At 41.1% G+C, this 22,816-nt stretch overlaps 1 protein-coding gene across 3 annotated transcripts in view; it reads left to right on the top strand.

The window, feature by feature from the left end:
- RNF145 (ring finger protein 145) overlaps nucleotides 1-22,816 on the top strand; it is a 47,699-nt gene that overhangs the window by 17,694 nt on the left and 7,189 nt on the right. For all 3 annotated transcript variants that reach the window (XM_068408794.1, XM_068408796.1, XM_068408795.1), the window contains exons 3-7: nucleotides 3,752-3,860; nucleotides 10,718-10,809; nucleotides 14,406-14,641; nucleotides 18,107-18,282; nucleotides 22,342-22,482. In XM_068408794.1, the coding sequence (XP_068264895.1) occupies nucleotides 3,752-3,860; nucleotides 10,718-10,809; nucleotides 14,406-14,641; nucleotides 18,107-18,282; nucleotides 22,342-22,482 (754 nt within the window). The remainder of the gene's footprint in view (nucleotides 1-3,751; nucleotides 3,861-10,717; nucleotides 10,810-14,405; nucleotides 14,642-18,106; nucleotides 18,283-22,341; nucleotides 22,483-22,816) is intronic.

Raw genomic sequence — 22,816 nt, 5'->3', positions numbered from 1 at the left:
TGCTGTTAACCCATGTCTAAAAGTTACCCAGTAAGATGACTGTTTCTCAAACTGTAAGCCCCTGTGCGTGGATAATCTCTCCAAAGGGATATATGTTCTCAACATCATGTTTTCTTCTGACAGAGGAGGTGCAAAAGAAAACAAAATGTAAAGATCTAGATGAGAAAGCTACTGTGAGAAATTTCATTTCCTGGCTCTTTGTAGGATCTTGTTTACGCCATACACTAATTACATCATTTGTCCAGGCGAGAACAAAGGAAATAGAATTATTACTGCTACTACGTCTGAATTTGAGCTTGTCTTCCTTTTCTTCTGCAATGAGAGTTTGGTAATGAATTATTTGCTTTTTATTTTCTTTTTGGCAGAGGCATTGTCAATAAAAATGAGGTTGTTGCCACTTTGGGAATAGGGCCTCTGCAGCAAAAATGCAAATATTGCAGTATGAAGTGTGTTGAAATCTCTCTCTTATCAAGTCACAAGAGGGAATTGTAAATAAAAGTGAAAGGGAACTACTTTAAATGCCTCTCATTCTCCCTGTCTTCAAAATCTAACAATTAGAGCAAACAAGCGCTTCAAAGTGAACATTTAAATTCCAGCCCAAACTCACAAGTGGTGGAGTTCATTGCTTAAGCTTCTGCAGTAACCTTGGCTGTCCTGTGCTACTTCCCTGTGCAGCGTTATAAGCGTCTGTGCTGTTTGGAAGCCCTCTGTTTAAAAGGCACGTATGCGATAGTAGTCTTCTCATCTTTTGATTTGTATTTAGACATTTTTTCCACTCCTTCAGTATATTTTAGTTAAAGTTGTGATCATATAGAGAAGAATGAACTTCAGTCACTTCTAAAATACTCCTCTGTAATGTGGCTGTGTTGGAGTGCAGTTACTGACCTCTAAAATGTCATCCTTTTAAAGCAATTATCCTAGTACTGCTCAAGCACATCATCACGTGGCCAAGGAGCAGACTTTTCACATGATAGAATTTAAGGTAAAGAAGATGGCAGAGCTTAAATGCAAATACAGTAAATGGGTATTCTTAGACTATTTGTGGACTAGTAGAGGAATAAAAGACTGCATGATAAACTCCATTTAGTTCTCCACCTGAAGGTGAGTCACGGGCTACAGTGAGAAGGAAGGGTTTAGAGAGATTCAGCTCAAGTGCTGGAATGATACATGGTTGTGCCACATGGGTTGTTCCACAGAGAGAATTGTCCCTAACTAAGCAATGAAGAGAAAGTGGTGAATACAGCAGAGTCGAAGTGTTAAGAATGTCTGCGGATGGTGTGAGAACTGCTGGAGCTGGCTCATGATGCTGCAGTGTGGTGCAGACTAGTTAAATGTCTTCATGGAGATTCTGCTGAGGGGTTCCTGCTCTTGTCATTTGTGTGTTTTTTAGAAGAAAGGTGGTGAACAGAGAAGATGAATTCCATAAAATACACCTGTTTGCTAAGAAAAATGACGGTTTAGAACATCTGCTGTGTTGTATTAACTAGAGGCACGTTATTCTGTATAAAACAGTAGCCAGAAGGAAACTATGGTAGTGCTCTGTTTCAGGCCCCTTTAAAAAGCTCAAAATAAAAATCATAGAATCATAGAATGGTTTGGGTTGGAAAGGATCTTTAAAGGTCATCTAGTCCACCCCCCCTGCCGTGAGCAGGGACATCTTCAACTAGATCAGGTTGCTCAGAGCCCCGTCCAACCTGACCTTGAATCTTTCCAGGGATGGGGCATCTATCACCTCTCTGGGCAACCTGTACCAGTGTTTCACCACCCTCGTTGTGAAAAATTTCTTCCTTACATCTAGTCTGAATCTACCCTCTTTTAGTGTAAAACCATCACCCCTTGTCCTATCGCTACCAGCCCTGTTAAAAGGTCTGTCCCCATCTTTCTTACAAGCCCCCGTTAAGTATTGAAAGGCTGCAGTAAGGTCTCCCTGGAGCCTTCTCTTTTCCAGGCTGAACAACCCCAACTCTTTCAGCCTTCCCTCATAGGAAAGCTGTTCCATCCCTCTGATCATTTTTGTAAATGATCAGATGGATACTGTACAGAAACGAGTGATGGTGACTTGTATGATACTTCATTTTAATCGAAGAAACTATCAATTATTTCAGCTTTTGAAAAGGCACGTCTTCAGACACTTGCAATTTCTCATGCCTGTCTACTTTATGAAAGTACTTGAAAAATTATCTTTAATGTTAAGTACATAAATTGTATATTTGTATTTTTAGAAAGGTAAGTAAATAGGCTTTGTCTCTCTGTCATCACTCCTATCATCTATTGTATCTGAATTGATCTTTGCTTGGCATCCTGTGGGTCTCATGGCTTTTCTAGGAGCATGTTGTGAGTTGCCTCCTTGATAACCTAACTATTGGTAGAATTTTACAGAGGTGGCTTATTGAAGCTGGCATAGATTAAGTAGCCTTGAAATACTTCTACGTAAATACTGTGTGACTCTGAAATTGTATCTTTTTCAAATACTGGAACATGCTGTGTTTCCAAGCTGGTTTATAGTAGCTGCTTGTCCCTCTACTTACGAGTGCTTAATCTAGAGTTACAGTATTTTCTTAAGTATTTTTAAAAAGCCTGAAGTATGAATTAACTCAGTTAAAAAGGCTGTGCCTAGTGTTGCTCAATAGATGGATGAAACTTTAAATATAAGGTGACTAGTATAGCTGTGAGTGTCAAGATAAGTTCTTCTATAGCGTTTTGTTCTTAGCTGCAGGGAAGTTGTTAGCTGTTGCTGGGTGGGTTTTTTTCTGAGTGGATTTCAGTGCCAGACACTTAAGCTGACCTTCAGAAAGAGCATGAGTGCCCTGCATTGTGATGGAGAGCTCGGAAATAAAGATTAGTAAAGGCACCATGCACTGGGTTTTTGACCTGCAGAGTCTGTCTGGGAAAGAGAAGAGGGTGGGCATGTACCACCCAGTTGTGAAGTGGACTTCAAAGCATTGCTTTATTTGAGTGTCCTAATGAGAGCAGGTATGGAAAAAAGGATCAGTGTTCTGCTTGTTGGAGAAGCTGCTGAGCAGCCAGGCTGTGGTCTTGAAGAGTAAAACTGTGTCTGCATTGAGTCTTTTTCCACAGTCTTACTAGATGCTAACAAGAAGTGAAGGAAATGCTGGTGTAAGTGCCTCAGCTGCGCCGAGTCTTGTTCCTTGATTTATGCAACACTGATAGCTTGACTGTGCTTTAATATTACTAGTAAGGAGAACAGCCTGTGTGTCCCCATCTCAAATTATGGGCATGCAAAGTGTCTTTATACCATGAAGATATAGTGGAAGAATTAAAATGTGTAATGCTAATCAGCGTGGAAAGGTGTTTTGTGTGTCCTTTGCTTGAAGAAAAGGATTTTTTACATCAATTGACTGAGTTTGTTGGATGGATAGTTTTTTCCCCCCTGCTACACTGAAACTTGCTTTCACTTGAAAGAAGAGGGAGACCTAGGCGTGTTTTCCCTTTGTTAGATAGGTTATGTTAATTAAGTCTTGTTAAAATACTGTGGATCAAGTCCCCTTCTTGACGTCTAGATGTAATCTTACAGAAGCTGGTAGAGCTATTTCTGTTCATGGGGGAAAAAAAGAAAAAGTGGCAGGTTTTTTGTTTTGATGAGAGGAAAATGTAGGTACATGAATTTTAAAACCAAATGAAAACAGAGGTGGCTAAAGAGATCTGAATAACTTGAGTGTTAATTCATATTTTAAGAAATTTGGGGTTAGATAGTACTTTTTGAAATCTCAACCTCTGCTTTTTGTTACAGGTTACATCTTAAGTGTTGTGCTCCTGACTTTACCAAGGCAACACCTGGTTCAGCTTTACCTTTACTTTTTGACTGCACTGCTGCTTTACGCTGGGCACCAAATTTCCAGGTAAGAATAAATGGATTAATTTTGTTAGCTTGGTTTGGGAATTAGAAAAATAACTGGTATTTTGTTAATATCTTATATAGATGGGGTAGGTCTGGTTTTGTGGAGGCCTTTTTTCTATGCCAGACACCTAAATGTATCTTGCTGTTCTTTGTCTTGAAAAAGTTCACGGAATTAAATATGCAGTCAAGTACTTTTGGTGTATTTTCATTTACTTAAAAGGAATTTCGAGCTACTTTTCTGTGGGGTGTAATGTCCATTAATCTGAGGAGAGAAAGCACTTACCACAGGACTGAAAATGGCCTCTGATGTAGTAATCTGAGTTACTCAATGGCTCAACTAATATGCTTTTAACTGGAGCATTTTACAAAGCAGACAGGATGTTACTTTTAGTTTCCTGGCACCTAGGATGAGAGCACAAATAGTAATATGGAAGATGGTAAAAGTAAAGTAATAGTGGAATTTATTCTTAAATTCATCTTTCTTTGTTTTAATTGTAAAATATATTACATAAAGACAGGCATTTTGGATCTAAAACGCAGAGCAAGAGGCTGGAGAACTCCGAGTCGGACAAGACAAAGTCAACAATCTTCATTTGTTTGGCTCCAGCTAAATCTGTTGAAAGCCAATGTAAACTCTTATACTGACAAGATGTTTAATGGGGACCAGAGTGCCATCACATTAATGGCTTTACATGGGAAGATTTGAAAACATGCACTTGAGCCGGATTTATTTTGGTGCTTGCTGATGGGAAACATTTTAAAATGTGCTTTTTATTGATTCAAGTGAAGTAATAGGTTTGTTATTTCTGCATCAAAATTGTTTCAAAGCATTTGCTGAAGATCTCTTACTTGGTGTGTTGCAGTTCAGGGGAGTGTTAATGAACGTTTTGTGGTGACTAGACATGTTGCTATTGTGGCTGTCAGTTTCAGTTAATGATTTCCCGGATGGATGAAGGTGCAAGAGAGGAATTATGGCCTCTTATTTCCTGGGTAGGAAGGAAGGAGGTTTTTTTAATCATACTCAGGGGAGTCCTGAGTTTTTATAGGTACAGTTTGTGGGTGTTTCTCATAGGGTTGAAGGCTTACATATTAGAAAAAGCAACCTAAACATTGTTTAAGAACTTGTGTTGAAATAAAAATAAAGCTAGTAACAAATACCCATCAGATACAGGGCTTTGGTCCAGAACATTTACAGCTAGAGATCTTTATTATAGAATCATTTAGGTTGGGAAAGACCTTTAAAAGGATTATCCAGTCCAACCATTAACCTAGCACTGCCAAGTCCACTGCTAAACCATGTCCCTAAGCACCACATCTATTTGTTTTTTAAATACCTTCAGGGATGGTGACTCAACCACTTCCCTGGGCAGCCCGTTCCAATGTTTGACAACCCTTTCGGTGAATAAATTTTTCCTAATATCCAATCTAAATATCCACTAGCACAACCTGAGGCCATTTCCTCTTGTCCTGTCGCCTGTTACTTGGGAGAAGAGACCGACCCCCACGCTGCTACAACCTCCTTTCAGGCAGTTGTAGAGAGCGATAAGGTCTCCCCTCAGCCTCCTTTTTTTCCAGGCTAAAAAAACACAGTTCCCTCAGCTGCTCCTCGTAAGACTTGTTCTCCAGACCCTTCACCAGCTTCATTGCCCTTCTTTGGACTCGCTCCAGCACCTTGATGTGTTTCTTGTAGTGAGAGGCCCAAAACTGAACACAGTATTCAAGGTGTGGCCTCACCAGTGCCAAGTACAGGGGGACGATCACTTCCCTTGCCCTGCTGGTCCCACTAATTCTGATGCAAGCCAGGATGCTGTTGGCCTTCTTGGCCACCTGGGCACACTGCTGGCTCATATCCAGCCAGCCAGTGATCAGAACCCCCAGGTCCTTTGCCACCAGGCAGCTCTCCAGCCACTCTTCCCCAAGCCTGTAATGTTGCACAGTGTTGTTATGACCCAAGTGTGGGACCAGACACTTAGCGTTGTTAAGCCTCATACAATTGGCCTCAGCCCATCGATCAACCTGTTGAGATCCCTCTGCAGAGCCCTCCTACCCTCCAGCAGATCAGCACTCCCACCCAACTTGGTGTCATCTGTGAACTTACTGAGGGTGCACTCGATCCCCTGGTCCAGATCATTGATAAAGATATTAAACAGAACTGGCCCCAATACTGAGCGCTGGGGAACACCACTTGTGACCAGCTGCCAACTGGATTTAACTCCATTCATGACAACTCTTTGGGCCTGGCTGTGCAGACCGTTTTTTACCCAGCAAAGTGCATGCTAGTCCGAGCCATGAAGAGTCAGTTTCTCCAGGAGAATGCTATGGGAGCCTGTGTCAAAGACTTTACTACAGTCCAGGTAAACAACATCCACAGCCTTTCCCTCATCCACTAAGCGGGTCACCTTGTCATAGGAGATCAGGTTAGTCAGGCAGGACCTGCCTTTCATAAACCTGTGCTGACTGGGCCTGATCGCCTCGTTGTCCTGTACATGCTGCATGATGTGAATTGTAACTTTTACTGCTTTGTGAGGCTTGAGACTTTACAGGCTTCACTGAAACACGTTAGATAACGCTTGGACTGTTCAGCGTATTCGTACTAAGCTTTCTCTATTTGATGCTTCTGGATTGAGTTAATAAAGTCTTTAATTAAATCTTGCATCGACTGGCACAATAAAAAATAGTTAATTAAAAGATGTCTTGGATTCAAATAGTCCAGCACTATTCCCTAGCTATTTTGCAAAGCAAATGTAGTTGCTAACGCTTTTTAGTGAGCTTACGAATTCCCTAGATGTAAGAGTGACTTGTTTTGGAAGGAAGCGCTGTGCAAGGGGTTCTCAGCAGCAGCCTTTGTATAATGTGGGGAGTGACACTTGCATTAGCTTTTCAAAACAATTTTTGGATTCCATTAGTTTTCATTTTGAAAATAGTAGAGTGTTATTGGAGCTGTTCCTTTTATTGCCAAGGCTGTCCAATTCCAGCTGATGTTTCTATTTAGCAGACTGATCATAACAAAATATACAGTAGTCATGTGCAAACTGTTCTGAGTGTTTTATTTGTTAATAATTGTTCTTAGAGCTGAAAACTTCCAGGGAATTGCTTGCGTGCCCCACCAGTTGGGATGCTATTTAAGACAGATGAAGAGGTCTCATATTGAGGCCAGTTTGGTTAATGCAAATTATAGAACAAGACCAGAATCAGCTGGCGCTTGTGACTCTGCAGTGTCCTGGAAATTCTGAGCTGTTGAAAGACTTCAGCTTTCAGTGCTTTTTTTTTCCACCCCAGAAATAGCTTGTGGTTCAGCTGCAAATCTGGGAATAAGAAGATCTGAATTTTGTAGTTAAGGTCTGACTTCAGACTTCCAGGTCTGTGTGACCTTGACAAGTCACCTAACTTCTTAAGTGTTTGTTTCCTTATCTGCAAAACTGGGAATTGCCTTAATGTGTGAAGATTGATTAGCTAATGTTTGTGAACACTTGGAGAGTCCAAGAAGATGTTACATTTGTATGTAGCATGTTAACCTGGCAGTTTGGGTGGAGGTAATACACCATCTGTTTATGGAAAAAGAAGTCAGCTTTAAAAACCAAAATCCTGCCACTCCTGACAAGGCAAATGGATGCTGATTTTATTTTATATGTAGCTGCACAAACATCTTGCTTAAAAGGATCACATTTCTCTTCCCCATTTCCAGCAATAAAACTTGGGAAAATAAATGATGCAGTTATGCAGAAAAGAAATGATGCAGTTAAACACACTGTTAATGCTAAAAAAATTGTATCTACATCATTATCTTATTTCACGTTTTGCAGTTTTGTTATGATTGTATTCCACGTGTTGAGCCTTGCAGAGCTTAGAATGAGAAGGTGGGGGTGGGGGGAGCAAGAGACTGAATTGTTTCTTATGGTTAATCTTAAAATACACTTAATTTTAAGGTTGTCTGTAGACATTTAAAACCCATGAGAGTGTGTGTTTGATGTTGACGGCAGAGATTAATCAGCCAAAGTAAATGTCAGCAATATGAGTCAATTAGGTCAGATAACCACTGTGCCGTATGTCAGTTACAAAGCATATTTTTAATAACAGAAGACCTTTCTGCACTTGCAGTAACAAAAAATGGTCATGTGTGAAGCACTGTATCTCTTTATCTTTTTAGAGCAATGTAGTCCTGGCTGTCGGTGAGTCTATGGTAACAGTCCAGGAGTTTGATTAAATGAGGCTGGGAACGCATCTACAGAATGAACAGCAGGCAATCTGATCTAAGCTTTATTCTTATATCCTAATTTTCTAAAGTAATAATGTAGTTTTAGTTATTTCATTAACGTAAATAATGATTTTAGCATTCTTGTTTTCTTACATTGCTGCAGTGAAGTGAACAATTCTAAAATGTAAAAGCTGCAGCTTAATACAGCTTTAATTGATCAAAATTGAGTGCAGACACTTGCTCTTTCAGCATCTTGTATGGGACTGCAGCTGTTCGAGGCATCTTCTGATTGGTGTCTGTGCCAAAAGATCCTTATGTTTGTACTGGTAATAAGAGAATCATTGATTTGACTTTCCTTATTTACATGTCATCTACAAATACTCATAGGTGATCTTAAAACATTGCTTCTCCAAGCTGATAGGCCTAAAACTCAATTAATGAGAGTTACTTAAAGAATGAAGCCAAGTACAGACCTCTGTTCAAAGGACCAAATCAGATAGACAGTGGCAAGAAATGTAGCTTGAAGGGATTTGGGTCATCTCCAGGCACGTTCCTGGTGTTGAAGAAGGAACTGTAAATGCAGCTTTGTTGGTGTGTCTTAGCTAAGTTGTGTAAGGTCATCTTGCTACGGTTGGTGTACTGGGTGATTTCATAACCTGTTTCCTAACAGAGAAAATCTTGATGTCTTCACTGCTTTCCTTCTAGGCATGTAGAAATAGCCAGTGTGTTCACCCTAAATTTGAGGATGGAGCATGATATTGCTTATACAAAAAGATACCCTCAGCGTGTTGTAAATGGTGTTATTTTTTTTTTCCGTTTGTAACTTTGATGGATTATCCTGCTTGTGTTGCTAATGCTTTCAGAAAGTGCTTTCTGCAGGTTCATTTGAAATAAATAAAAAAAATACCCATCATTGTCCCACTGATTACATCCGTATGGATGTTGGAAGGTGGAAAAAAACCTTGTGCTTAGCTATACCTTGATAGCAAGGGGAAAGTTCTATCTAGAATCAGTCATCTTAGGTGCCTTTTCAGTCCTCGTGTGCTTTTAATGGTAGTTTACAATCTAAAGAACCCATTTCAACATACCTCGCATATATTATGACACTTGAAAAGCTGCAGTGAGTAGGCAGGGTTGTCAGCGATGAAGAACAGGCTTTGAAGTGTTTGTTTTAGTACTTTGAGATTTATGCCTTGAATTCCAGAGATTTTTTGCAAATGAAAATGTGACTACTGTAGCTTAGGTTAGAAAGCTAATACTAGAAGAAGGGTTAATTTCCACTTTTTTGGGGAGAAGTGAATGCTTCCAGTAGCACTGAATTGCATATTTTTCTGCACTGAAATAAAAAGTGCAATTCTTGTACTGGTTGTGGTTTTGGGGTACTGTTTGCCTTGCTTTTACTGCATCAGTTCCCAGCAAGTGCAGCTTGCCTCACTGATATAAATAAATATGTAATAAATGAAGTGCCATGCCCCTTGAGCAAACAGACTCCGCTAGCTCCGTGCGGGGTCAGACCAAGTGTGTCTGTCTGGCGTTCCCGGGATGTGATGCAGCCAGGCATGAATGATTGGACAGTATCAGCCAGATGGGAGCACAGGATTAGTTGTGCTGCTGGTGGCAGTTGGTAGCGTCGTAACAAGGGCAGAGCAGCAGCTGTCCTGGGAGTGGAGAAGGAAGGGTCGCAGGGCAGAAAAAGGGGCTGGAGATCTGGATGCAAAGGGCTGTGAGTATTGCCTGCTGTCTCATGGCAGGGGATTAAGGAGCCACTGGAGAATTACTGCTGTGCTGTTCCAGGATCCCCTTCTGAAAGCGCAAAGAGCTTGCTCTTGGTGTAAAGTTCATATTTGAGTTATATTGCTGTTACGTGTGTTAGCCAGCTCGAAGACAGAGCTGATGGATGATCGCCAACAGCGGAAAAATGCCCAGTCTTCTCAGGTTCTTACCTTTTTCTTTGGTTGCCTGAGCCCACCCTCCTAGCCATCCTGTTCTGAGAGAAATCATGAATATCCTGTCAGCTTTTCAGACTGTCTTACTGTATCTGTCTGTAGTGATCTGTCAGTTTGAGGTCATCTGGTTGGTCTCCCAGGTTTCCCAGGACAGAGATAAACTTTTAAATCATGTTGGATAAAAGGATTATGAAGCAACTCTGTTCCTGACTCTAGTCCGTGACTTTCACTTTTCCTTCATATCTATTTTTTAATTCAATGCAAAGAGATTGTTAGGTGCAAAATACTTTAACCATTAAATTGGAAGACCTCTCTGTCGAGCTCTCAAATTTTTTTTTCCCATGGAGCTGGTGGGAAAATAAATTATTGTTAGGAAGAAGAACACTTAGTAAGGATACTTAAAAATGGAATGGTGCTTAAGAGGCTTTGTCAATAAGCAGTTTCAGGCCACGCTCTGAAGAACAGCGTGGATGTCCCAAAGGATTTTTACAGCTATGCCAGTGAGTCTAATTACAGATAATACTCCTCTCGCTTAAGTCATGCCTCAGTTACATCCTTACATCAGTGAGGCTGCTGTAACAGTAGTGTTAATATTGCTTATCGTAATTTAGTTAATTGTCTGTGACATACATTGAAGTTACGTATGTGTGGAATAAATAAATTGCTTCTTGTCTGATCAGATGGATCTTAATAGTTTGTGGGTTTATTTTTTTTTAGGGATTATGTGAGGAGCGAGTTGGAATCAGGATATGAAGGGCCAATGTACTTGGAACCTCTCTCTATGAATCGTTTCATGACTGCTTTAGTAGGTAAGTGCTTTAAATATTTGTGATGCAGGAGAGAGCTCTGCCCAGTTCTTTTCACTGAAACCTGTGCGCGTTTTACCTCTTGGTTTCAAATTTCTGTTATCGGTTTTAGTAGCTGTGATTCTCATTAATATGCAAGAGGCATGGGAGGGTAGGTGTATCCTGCCTGGCTTTTTCTATGCCACTGATTTACCAATACTCCTGTACTTGCAGCTTTGAAGTATTTTCTAGGTCTGTCTGTTGTGCTTTGCCCCTGTGTTCTTCTCAGACTCACAATTTGATTCAGAAGGACTGGACTGTCTATAATAGTCTTTAGGTGGAAAGTACTGTAGAAATTTCACTAGTAACATGTATTTGGAGTGCTTTTGTCAATGAAAGTGTTGTACAAGTGTCCAGTGCAATCTGCCGTGTCTCAGTAGTGTACTGCACTGAACTGTCACCTTCACAGCAAAACGAATATACAGGTGCTTTGCTCCATCTTTTTTTATGTATTCTGCCAGTGTTGCACTGCAACACTGTTGACAAAGGCACTGAGGCAGGTGCATGGGGGAATATTGTGCTACTGATACAGCTCTGATTCTTAAAAGTTCTGGTTAGAATTCAGGCGATGATGTACAGTATGCCAGCTGGTTCACAAATTTAATCTTTGTTAATGCTTTTATTCATTAGTGCTTTTTGAATGGGCTTTCATATAGCCATTTCTTCCCCTGCATCTAATTCAGTCTGGTGACTGTTGACTAGGGTTACTAATATGTTCCTAAGTGCTCGATGGAAGAAATAAATTGTCTTTGAAGATTGTCCCTTGGATGACTGTGCCACTTTATGGGCATGTCAGCTGTGAATGTTACCAAGCTGCGTGGTTTTGGAAGCCATGCTACCATGAAGGCTTGCTTTTTCTCAGTGCACAATAGTGGCATTACATACTAACTTTAAGATATCCTGTATTTTTAATAACAGTTAATGACATAGCCAAGGAATTTGTTAACATCAGCTTTTTAAAACTGGGAATGAAATAGAGAGTTCCCTACTCAAAGTGGCTTGCACAGTGGCTGTACCGCATAGTAGTCTTGTTGCATATTTTCCATTAGCTTACCAGCTGGGAGGCTTTGGCTACCTGTCAGCAATGTTTAATGTATTTGTGGAGGTTTTGGGAAGGGAAAAGAGTGGGCAGGAACTTAAGGCAATAGATTTCTTCCTTATTGCCTCATTCCCTAGCAGAGGAGCCTGGTATCCTGCAGGAGGATTCCAGCTGTCGGGTTCATTAGCTGTGTCTGGCAGTTTTCAGACCAACGGCATTTAAGTTTACAGAGTGCAAACGTTCAGCTGGATTTGCTAGTTTTAGCAGATAGCTGGAGTGTTCAGATCTTTTTTATGATTTGATATGAGGTGCAAACTAATTTCTTCTGCCTGATCCTGCTATGTTGTGTGTGATGACTAATGGTCTACAGCCCCACTGGGAGATAAACTCTGATTTACTGCAGAGAGAGATTGTCTGTCCTGAACTAAGGTGTTGCTACCCCAGTTTGAAATGGGAAGTACCAGTCACTAAAAGCTCCTTTGGAGACGTTTTCAGGCCCTTCCTGAAGGGATTGAGAATTGACAAGGTGCAGACTTTAGGAAGGAGATTGGGGTCTCCAGAGAAAGTCCTCCATGTATTTCCTTTGATGGTGTCAAGCTCTCCTTCCCATGACAATAACTTTTGATCGGTGTTTAAATTAAAAAGGTCCGAGGGTCAGAGAGTTTAGCAGGAATGACCAGCGTACTTGGCACATCACTGTTGGAGGAAAGCAGGTTTTGCTTTTGCATAAGATGAGACTGAACTTAAAGGTCCAGTTTTGTGATTGGAGAGCTCCAGAGTCATCCCGAAGAACGCTGGATTGTTTAACATGATGTTGTCACAATATTTTATTTCAGATGATGACACCTTTACTAAATCCTGAAGAACGTATTGGATGCTGGTATTTGTATCCCTTTGTGTGTGAAGCTGGGTTGCCTTAGTTACCATGAGTCGCAGAAATCCTCACAAGCTGACTGTGCCAAGCTGCTGAATATTACAGCACAGCAGTGTGCTGGTGGTATCTTAAATAGGGTTGTAGCAACGTGTGTGTGGGCAGAGAACAACAAAGCAGAGGGAGAATGCTTCAGACCTGGAGTCTGCTCTCTAAAAAGATGAGTAGAGTAACTTTCTCTGAGGCTTGTAAGACCCAGTATGCTGATAGTGTCTTGCTGAGAGCAAGGGTGCTTGTTCTGAAAAGACATCTGCTAATTCAAAAATACATCTAGCAAATTGACAGTAGGACTTAAACTTGAAAGAGGACAGTGTGAAGGAGGAAGAACTTTGCATGCTTTAGTAGTAGAGTTCAGAGATTGCTTTCAGCTCAGTTGCAGTTATTTTGAAAGCAGAAGTGCTTTCCTAGGTAGGGAAGCCAGGCAGAATGAAAGCAAAACCCCAGTACTGCTATTTCTCCTCTCACAGCTTCCCTCCCCAACCCATCCAGAAGGGCTTACAAGGTCAGTAAGTTTATGTGAATGCATGGAGTTAGCGCTGACCTAGAGATGTTAACAGCCTTGATTTTGGTACTCCATGTTTTGCTAAGGATAACTCCTGGTTTTGGGAAGAGTTGTGAAATGCAAACATGAGTGGAGGTAGCTCCAAAACAGTGCATAAGCACTGGGGTTTAGCACCACGTATTGTGGCTTTCGGGTGTAAGCTGACGTAGATGGTGAGCAAGGTTCTGCTTTTAAATAATATGTAATAAGCTTTTTCCTTACTGCAAAATGATGAGTGAGAATTGTTCTTATCCAGGCAATGTGCGTTTTGCCCCATTCTGTTTCCCCAGAGATAAAGGGTACAACTTCCAGTGACTCTAATGGAAGCAGTTATACTGGAGTGGTCTGCTCTAGAAATACCACCCTCCAGATCTCTGAGTGTGTGCGAGAGATGTGTTGTGTCCCTGCCAACTGTTAAAGAGAATTTAGTTGTTAATTATCTGTCACTTGCAAGCTGCAGTGATCATTTTGAACAACTGCCCCAGGGCATTATGAAACTATTGAAGTCTCAGCTGCTGACCTGGCTGTTCTCCTGTTGCTGTTCTTGGCCAGTAATTCATCTTGACAGTATAAATATTGTTACTCTAAAAACCATTTGGGACCTCTGATTACTTTTTTGCATAGATCAAGATGAAATAGTGGTATAGTTGGGCTTCAGAAAAGGTACTGCTGTGTGTACAGGTACTGATGGGATTTAAGTTGAGCTGGGGATGTTAAGGATGAAGAGGGATGACTTATTTAGTTATCCTCTGCATGATTTATTCCTGGGACTTCATATTAATCTGAGTATGATTCTGCATGTGTTTTGGGTTTACATCTCACTAATCTTTAAAGCGAAAGCATGCACTTTGCGTCGTTTGAAAATGGTAACTGTTGTGACCCAGCAAAAGACATGGAGGAGCCTGGTTTCGTAACAGAGATGTCCTAGTTAAAACTGTCATAATGTGCTGGATGTTGATAGCTGTGTTATGGTAAGATAATGTATTAAAATACGTTTTTCCTGAAGGGGATAATCAGCTTGATTATAAACTGCCATGTCGCGTTTCCAGGGCAGCTGGTGGTGTGTACGCTCTGCTCCTGCGTCATGCAAACCAAGCAGATCTGGCTGTTCTCTGCTCACCTGCTGCCTCTGCTGGCACGGCTCTGCCTCGTCCCGCTGGAAACCATTGTCGTCATCAACAAATTTGCCATGATTTTCACTGGGTTGGAAGTTCTCTACTTCTTGGCATCAAATCTTCTAGTGCCCTATAACTTGGCAAAATCTGCATACAGAGAGCTTGTCCAGGTAAGACAGAGAACATAACAATTTTATTTTCTTTGGGCTGGGCTTTTTTTTTTTTCAGGAAAGAAATAAAAAATACTTTGGCTGTCTTCCGTGCAGCTCTGTTTGTGTGTTAACTCATGCTTTCTTGGCGAACCAGATGTGTTCCTGTCCATGGCATCTTCTTTCTTTAACTTATGGTAGCTTATAATTTGTATGGGTGAGCAGTTAAGACATTAGCCTGAATTATGCTGCTGGCCAGCTGAGCATGTCCACTTTGCTTGGACTTCGCTCAGTCCTTCCCAAATCCAGGCTAAAAGACAAGATTGTGGCAGAATGGAATTTATTTACAGTCTCATTAAGTAAGCAAGGTAATCCCCATGCATTAATTGTTGTAGCTGTTCATTTCAAGAAATGCCTTCTGCATGAAAAGCATTTGTAGTTGTAGTAGTGTTAAATTGGGAGTAACACTAAAGCTGATTTTGACTGTAATAATCACTGACTTACAGTCAACGATTTGTAACTGGCAGACAGTGATGTGAAAGGTCTGTAGTATTTTCTTTAGAACAGCAGCATTGCTGAGACCTCTTAACGTAAGTTACTAGAAGCAGAGAAGACTGATCTGACATATCCATTTTGTTAACGCTTTGACATCTAACGTATTTAGTTGAAAACGCACTTTATTAGTGATACAGAAACATCACACCTCACGTTATTTATATAAAAATAAAATACATGTGTATATAAATCCATCTGTATATTTCAACATAAAAAGTTTGATGCTTGCTTGACTTTTGACTGACCCGCTATTTCAGCTCTCACCACTTGCTGCATTTTTTCAAACCGAGCCACTGGTTTTCTGCCTTCTCTTCAGTCCAGAAGCAGTCTGAAGACTAACTTGTTAAGCTCTTTCAAAGCCCTTTTTAAAGCCCTTCTTTGCTGTCATATCTGTCATGCACAAATAAAAACTTGGCAGCAGTAGGTGCCTGGTGTGCCAAGGTCTCAGCCTGTCATGTTGTTCGTTACTGTCTGGTTATTTATTATGTATGTAATTGGTCTTGGGAGCAGGATTATCCTTCCGTGCTTGTACAGCACCTAACATGACCTGATCTCGTCCATAACTAGCTTGTAGACTTGCTGCTTAAAAACTAATTCGGGACCTAACTGGCAAATCTTCAATATCCTTGTTTTCCAGTGAGAATAGGAGAACCATGCTTACTGTTTACTTAGAGTGATAACTTTGGGGGTAAAACTGTTGCACCTCTTTGTACAGCTCAAAGACTTGCAACAGGTTGGAACCAGCACTCCCATTTTCCACGTGCATGAGCACATGCAGAGTTTAGCGGCCTGAAGTTAAATTCAGATCAGATGCTGATTTGAGAGTCATGTATCTATTTTTTACTAGACATTTATGTTTAAAACACTTCAACATCTTATGGATGTTTTAATTGCAAATACATTGCGGGATGAGGTGAGAAGTGTTTGTTTCTTGCTGATTTTTTTCTTTTTTTTTTTTTTTTGGCAGAATTGTATTCTAAATATAGCTGTTAAACAAGTCTCCTCATCTCTAGGATTGCTTGTCTCTTTCCCCCCGACCAGTATTTCAAGTCTTTGTTTGCCAGGCTGTATTACACTGTTGTAATCGTGAGGAAGAAGTATTCCTTGTACATGGCCTTTGCACACTGATCATACTCTTTCTTCTGACTTTGTATGCAGAGAGCGTAAAGTTTTTTCCTTGGGAATATAGAGAAAACAGCAGAAACTTTATAATGTGGCACTGGATTTAGGATAGGGTGTTGTATGTGGGTTTTCTAAATGCATGTGGTAGAGAGTGGGTTGGAGTGAAAAGTTGTGCGTGTGTGGTTTTTGCATTGTATTGACAATATGGGAAAACAGGATTTTTGTTTTTAAAGAGCATACTGCTCTGTGGCTATGTTCCTGAAACAGAACAGAAAAAAACATTGGCTCATAGTGTGTTCATGTAACTGACTGCGACTCCACTACAAATGGAGCTTAGTGTGCTTACTGCAGAGGAGGATATTGCCGTTTTGTCTGGAATATTTTCCCACTTGTGTTTCCATCACTATAACTTTGTGTAGTTGTTAGTTTTCAATGATGCCTTCATCCTGGTGTTTGAGTTTACTACTGTTTTAGTCTGGGTTTGATTGCTGTTTTGATATCAGTGGCAAAACTTAAATATTGGGATGTTAAACGCCAGGAGTGTTTCCTGAATACAGCACCACAGGGGAGACAGCCCTAACAGGTGAGCCAAGGCAGCTTTTTGTGTGTGTGTATTTCAAACTGTGGCTAATGGTGTAATTTAGAAGCAGGTCCAGAACCTTGGCTGCCTCCTTACAGTGGAAGATGCCAGAAATACCTCATGGTTATGAATCTACATTATGAGCGTAGCATGACCCTTTTCCGATGTGGTGGAGTGCTCTGCCAGGAGCCGCGTAGGGTTGCTTGCATTGGTCCCAGGCCAAGGGAGAGGCCGTGGGAGTGTCCCGAGGGCAGATGCGCTTCCTTCACAAGTCTGAGTGCGAGGCTAAAAGCAGAAGCTTGGCACCGTGTCCCTGGCAGCAGCGTATTGCTTGTCGATCAGCCACAGTAGATGCTGCAGTGGGTCCTGTGAACGTAACATCCCTCATGCTTGTCATGAAAGACTAAGTAGGCAGCTTTTTTAGCATTTGCTAAAATCTACTAGCCATTACAGACTGTATGTTATTTGGGAAGCAGATGATGAGGAAATAGTAGTTATGAGTGATTTCCTTTTGACCTTTTATATTAAGTCCAGCTATGTGAAGTTCCAGCTTCTTGGAAATGACTGCATTGTAACTTAGTCTTTGCAATACAAAAGAAGTGATTTGAGCTTCAGAGTCTTCTGAAATAACTCTTAAGCATGAATTTCAAAACACTTGGTGGATTAGGAGCAGTCAGAAGTCTGGTACATGTTCTTTTTGAGATACTTTAACATAAAATGTCTGAAGTATTAAGTTTTTCCTTAAAATCAGATCAGCAAAGCAGATTTACTGTGCTGAAGTGGCTCATATTTCAGTATCCAGTGTACGCGGTGACTTGGCAGTAGCTATAGAGAAAACAACATTGCTGTGACTTAATCTGGGCAAGAAGGTCTGAGTGGGTTGTGCATGAATTGGAGACACGTGTCCTCGCCCCCTGGCTGTGAGCAGGCTGCAGTCAGCAGCTCCAAGCCAGTTATTCACAGGAAGGGGCATTCAGCTGGTCTGATGGTTTGCTGTACTGTCAGGTGCTTGTCCCTGCTTCAAGACAGACAGTGGATCAGCTGGTGATGTGTCAGTGCTGAACCTGGGCTCTCCCTTTGTCAGCATGTAGTTTGATGTACCTTGTCTGTTCCTTTGGGATGGCTAATGCCATGTGAATTATCCTCTGCTTTCTTGTGGCTTTATTGTTGTTATCAAACCACATGTGTTGTGAACAATAACAAACTGCATTTTTCTCTGTCTTGCCCAGGTGGTGGAGGTGTATGGTCTCCTGGCGCTGGGGATGTCTCTGTGGAACCAGCTGGTCGTCCCAGTTCTTTTCATGGTGTTTTGGCTTGTCTTATTTGCTCTTCAGATCTATTCCTATTTCAGCACACGGGACCAGCCTGCCTCAAGAGAGAGGCTCCTCTTCCTCTTCTTGACAAGGTAATTAACTAGTCTGCACATAGTCAGTTTTCTGTTTTGACTGTCTTCTGAAATTAATATTTGTGCTCTTTTAGAAACTAAATAGGTATGTTGGCTTTATTGCATTTGGATGCTCAACAAATATTTGTCCTTATCACAGCAGCTGTATATGTAAACCTTGTTAAGCTTGTCCTTCGGAGGCATGGATCCCATTTAGAACAGACAGCATTAGTAGAACTGTGGGAGAGGTACCAAAGAAAGCAGAATATTCCTTTGATGAGGGAATAGCTATAATTAGAGCTTTGGTCCAGAAGTTGTTTTCAGTATGCAAATTGGTTTTAAATCTGAGATATTTCAGATGACGTTCAGTCCAACTGATCTCTTATTCATGATTGTGTCGCTTTCTGAGCCCTATGTGTCTTGTTTCATCATTCTGGTGTGGGACACATTCTTGAGTTCATTCAGGCAGCCGAAGTACTCAACTCCCAAAGTAACTTTTGAGCCCAGTGGTTAATTTGGCAGAGGTGTAAAGATCTTAAAGATACCAAATTCCTAAAAGCTTTGCAAAAACTAGTTGTAAGATAAAGGAGAGAGGCCTGTGTTAGTGCTGTTACTGAGAGAAAGGCAGCATTTGAGGGATGATTGTTCTGGCTGGAACCTACGTGCCTTTGCTGGCTGTTTAATTAGAAATAATAGCATTAAAAAGGGAGTGGGAGTGTAAGGCAGAGCAGAACTGGGTGTGTTGCAGAAGGTGGATTAGGCAAATTAGTGTAATACTGGGATGGGGAGAAAAGAGGCAATAGTGTCTAAACACAGGTAACATAGGACATATTCTTTAGAGACCATATGTCATTAATCCTGCTGCTTGGGGTAGCAACTTGTTCAGTAACTTGCTCATCACTACGGTTTTCCAGTCAGACTTTCCAATTGCTTAGTTTTGATGTGCCTCTGTGTGCGTGTATATCTCTCCATGGTGTCATAGTGTAAGCTCTCAAAATTCATTATCATTAAGGAGAAATGCCAGGGATTTTGTTGTGTGTACTATTAAAATTGCTTAATTTACATACTGTGTTATGTAAAAGCATTATGTTACCTGGTTGTCAACTGAACCATTGATGTCTGAAGTGTTTCCTCCTGTTCATCTCTGCTGCAATTTTAATTTTGTTACAATAGTACTGCATTCAGTAGTTAGCAGAGGTGGGGGAAGCTATCTTTGTCCTAGTAAGTAAGTGGAGTTTATTCCTACCCCAAAATTTTTAGACTTCCCCTATTCATAGCAAAGCAGGGAGCTTGCTTTGCAGACTTGCATGGGCTTCATCCATGAGTGAATGAATACTGATCGATCTCTGTGAAGTTCTTTCTGCAATTGCAAAAATACAGAAAAACTATGCAAATATTCTCAGTGTTTGCTGTGTCACAGTAGGTTCAGGTTAGACATTAGGAAGCATTTCTTCTCAGAAAGGGTCATAGAAATTAGAACGGGCTGCCCAGGGAGGTGGTGGAGTCACCATCTCTGGAGGTGTTTAAGAAAAGACTGGACATGGCACTTAGTGCCATGGTCTAGTTGACGTGGTGGTGTCAGGGGAATGGTTGGACTTGATGATCCCAGAGGTCTCTTCCAACATGATTGATTCTGTGATTCTGTGATCTCAAAAACACAAACTCAGGTAGTACCACTAACAGCCTCTTACCCCTTAGGAGGGAGCTGAAATACCTTGTCAGGCCATTTGATAATGTCGTACTGGCTGTTTAACAAAATGGAAGAAAATATATGCTTTTCCATGAAAGAAAGTGACTTCTGCATCTGTGCCCTTCAAGTGTTAACAATAGCTTAAAATAGTGTAGCTGGAATTCAGGTGAGAGCAGTTGGGGTGTGCAGAATAGCTGCGTCCGATTTTCCTAAGAATGTCAGAGTGGCTGTACTGGGTCAGACCAAATATTGGTCTAGCCTAGGATCTAGCAGTGGCTGTAAATGGGTGCCTGGAAAGACACTCACCCATAATATGACAAACAGGACGCTTCCTTGTACTCATCCAGTCCCACATCCAACTTCAGCTGTCAGGCTGCATTAGCTGGATATGATTAACGTGTATTCAATAACCCTCAAAAGACTTGTCTTCCATCAATTTGTGCTTTCTGCCTTTGAACTCGTTTACACTTGCGTCATTTGAAAGATCCTGAGGCAAGGAGTTTCAGAGCTCAGCTTGGTCTGTATGATGAAAAATCCATTTTGATTGTTTGAATCCATATAGTTTTGGTCAGTGCCTCTCAATTCATGTGTTGAGGGGGAAAAAAAAGACCCAACAGTTCTATTGTTTTGCTTAAAATCGAGAGTAGCATAGGTCTGTTTTCCCAGAGTGGGAAGCTCTTGCTTGCATGTTTGCTGTTTAAAAACTGTTCTGTACCTTTCATTGTCCTTGTTCCTCAAAATCATTTCCATGGGTATGTAACTGCTGTGATTTTTGAGAAGCCATGAAGAGTTCAGCTGTTTGGGACAATTTATAAACTTGTGCTTGACGCATAAACATAACACTGAAAGCTCCTCAGGCTTCTTTTTGAGCTCTTAAGCTCCTCTGGGACCCTTGCATAGTAGATCATCTGGAAATAAGTTTAAGAAGGGTACGAAAATTACTCTGACAAAAAAGGATTGGGCATCAGGCAGAAAAGCCAGGATTCTTGATTTGTGATAATTTATTTTGAAGCAAAACTTAAGAGTTCCTCAAATATCCTACAGAAATAGCTGCTTTAAGTACTGCATTTTCACTGCCTTGACCAGCATGAACATTTAAAAACTTTTTCAGCCCTGCTTGGCTTGGTAAACAGGCAGAATTTGAAGGCTTACCAGAAGCACTACAAATAGTATATGTAAACACATCAACATTTTCTGCTGTGAATTGCTTTCAAAGGAGATTTACAGTTAAAGTAGTCATTAAAAGAGACAAAGTGAATGTCTCTTGGACGAGCTTTGTTTATTTTTGAAGCAAATGCTTCCTTAAAAATCTTTTGTCTTGTCAGGGTGCTGAACTAGTTCACTCTTCAGTCAGTTAATTAGCATGACATGTTTTTGACCACCATAATTTCAATTTCTCTCACAAGACTACTATCCTGGTGGACAAGCGAAGACTTTTTTTTTTTTTTTTTTTTTTTAAAAATGAATGGGGCTGTCAGTGTATTACCTTGGGTTACGTATGTGAGGATTTCCAGATGTTTAATCCCTGGCTGCCAGCTGGCTCTTCACTGAGTGTTGGGGCATACAGTACACTGCACCGCACTCCCCTTGTTGTAGCAGTGTTGTGTTTCAGAAGCCAAAGTGTGCTCTGGGGCTTAGTCTGCTCCAAATATTGCAGTGCCAGGATCAGCCAAACAGCCCTAAGGTGAGGGAGCTGAAGTAATGCAGCTGTTCTGAGCATCGTCAATGTATTCTGGGGTCTCAATCTTTGGGACTTCACTGGTGTAGCAAAAGAGAGGAGGAAGTTTGCTGAGGGGGAATATTCTTTACTGTCTTATTTTGCTGCTTCTGGCTCAGCTGTTTGAAAGACAGATGTTGCCTGCCTGAACCTGATGTGAACGCTACCAAAAAGCCCCCAGTCTGCCCATAATATTTATCAGTTTGATGTTTGTTTGCACTATTGGGGATCTGAGTGGAAAGTGCCTTAGTGAATCCATCTGCTTTAACTCTGTGTTTCTGGTAGCTGGCTGAAATTTCAGCAGGTAACCTGGGTGTGTTGTGGCTGTTGGATTGGCTTTTGGTTGTGAAAACCCTACGCAAGCGGGACAGTGCCACCGTGTGTTCTGCGACCCAAGACGAGCCATACCCAGCCCGAGCTCCGCTGATGGCCATGTTAGCTGCGGAGCCGAGATCAAGTTGTGTCTTGGAAAGAAGGAACAAAATACCTCTCATGTTTTTGTTCTTATAGGAGGATTCCATGGCTGTGTAGAGATTGTAATATTTTCATTAAACCAATCCAATTTTGGTGTAAAACTAGCTTGCACAGTTAACAGGACGAGGGGAGAGCTCATCACATTGCTTTTAATTAACAGACCTTTTCTTTTTGTTTCTCTTCCCCTCTCTCCTCCCAGTATTGCCGAATGCTGTAGCACTCCGTACTCGCTGCTGGGCTTGGTCTTCACAGTCTCTTTTGTTGCTTTGGGAGTTCTGACTCTCTGCAAGTTTTACTTGCAGGGTTATCGAGCGTTCATGAATGATCCTGCTATGAACAGGTAAGTGCCTCATTGTGCCTAGGGTCTAAAAAGAAGCAGAAAAAAAAGCATTTATATAGAAATATACAGGTTGCATTGCATTTCTTTTAACTTATGAACTCTTGGATATCCTTGACAGGCTTCTGATATGCTAGTCTGTGTGTGTGTTGGAAGGATTTGAGGTGAAAATACAGCTTATCACAGACTTCTTGGGAGATGGTTCATTTCTGTAACAAATTCAAGGCTGTTAGTTGGCATTTATAATTGCACAGTTCGATTGTCTTAGTGCTTTCATTTACATGAGTCACTGCAAAGATTTTTCATATGCTTGGATGATATAAACACTTCACATTTC

Source organism: Nyctibius grandis, chromosome 10 (genome assembly GCF_013368605.1).
Source record: "Nyctibius grandis isolate bNycGra1 chromosome 10, bNycGra1.pri, whole genome shotgun sequence".
NCBI classification, from domain to species: domain Eukaryota; kingdom Metazoa; phylum Chordata; class Aves; order Nyctibiiformes; family Nyctibiidae; genus Nyctibius; species Nyctibius grandis.
This window is presented reverse-complemented; position numbering and strand designations above follow the sequence as displayed.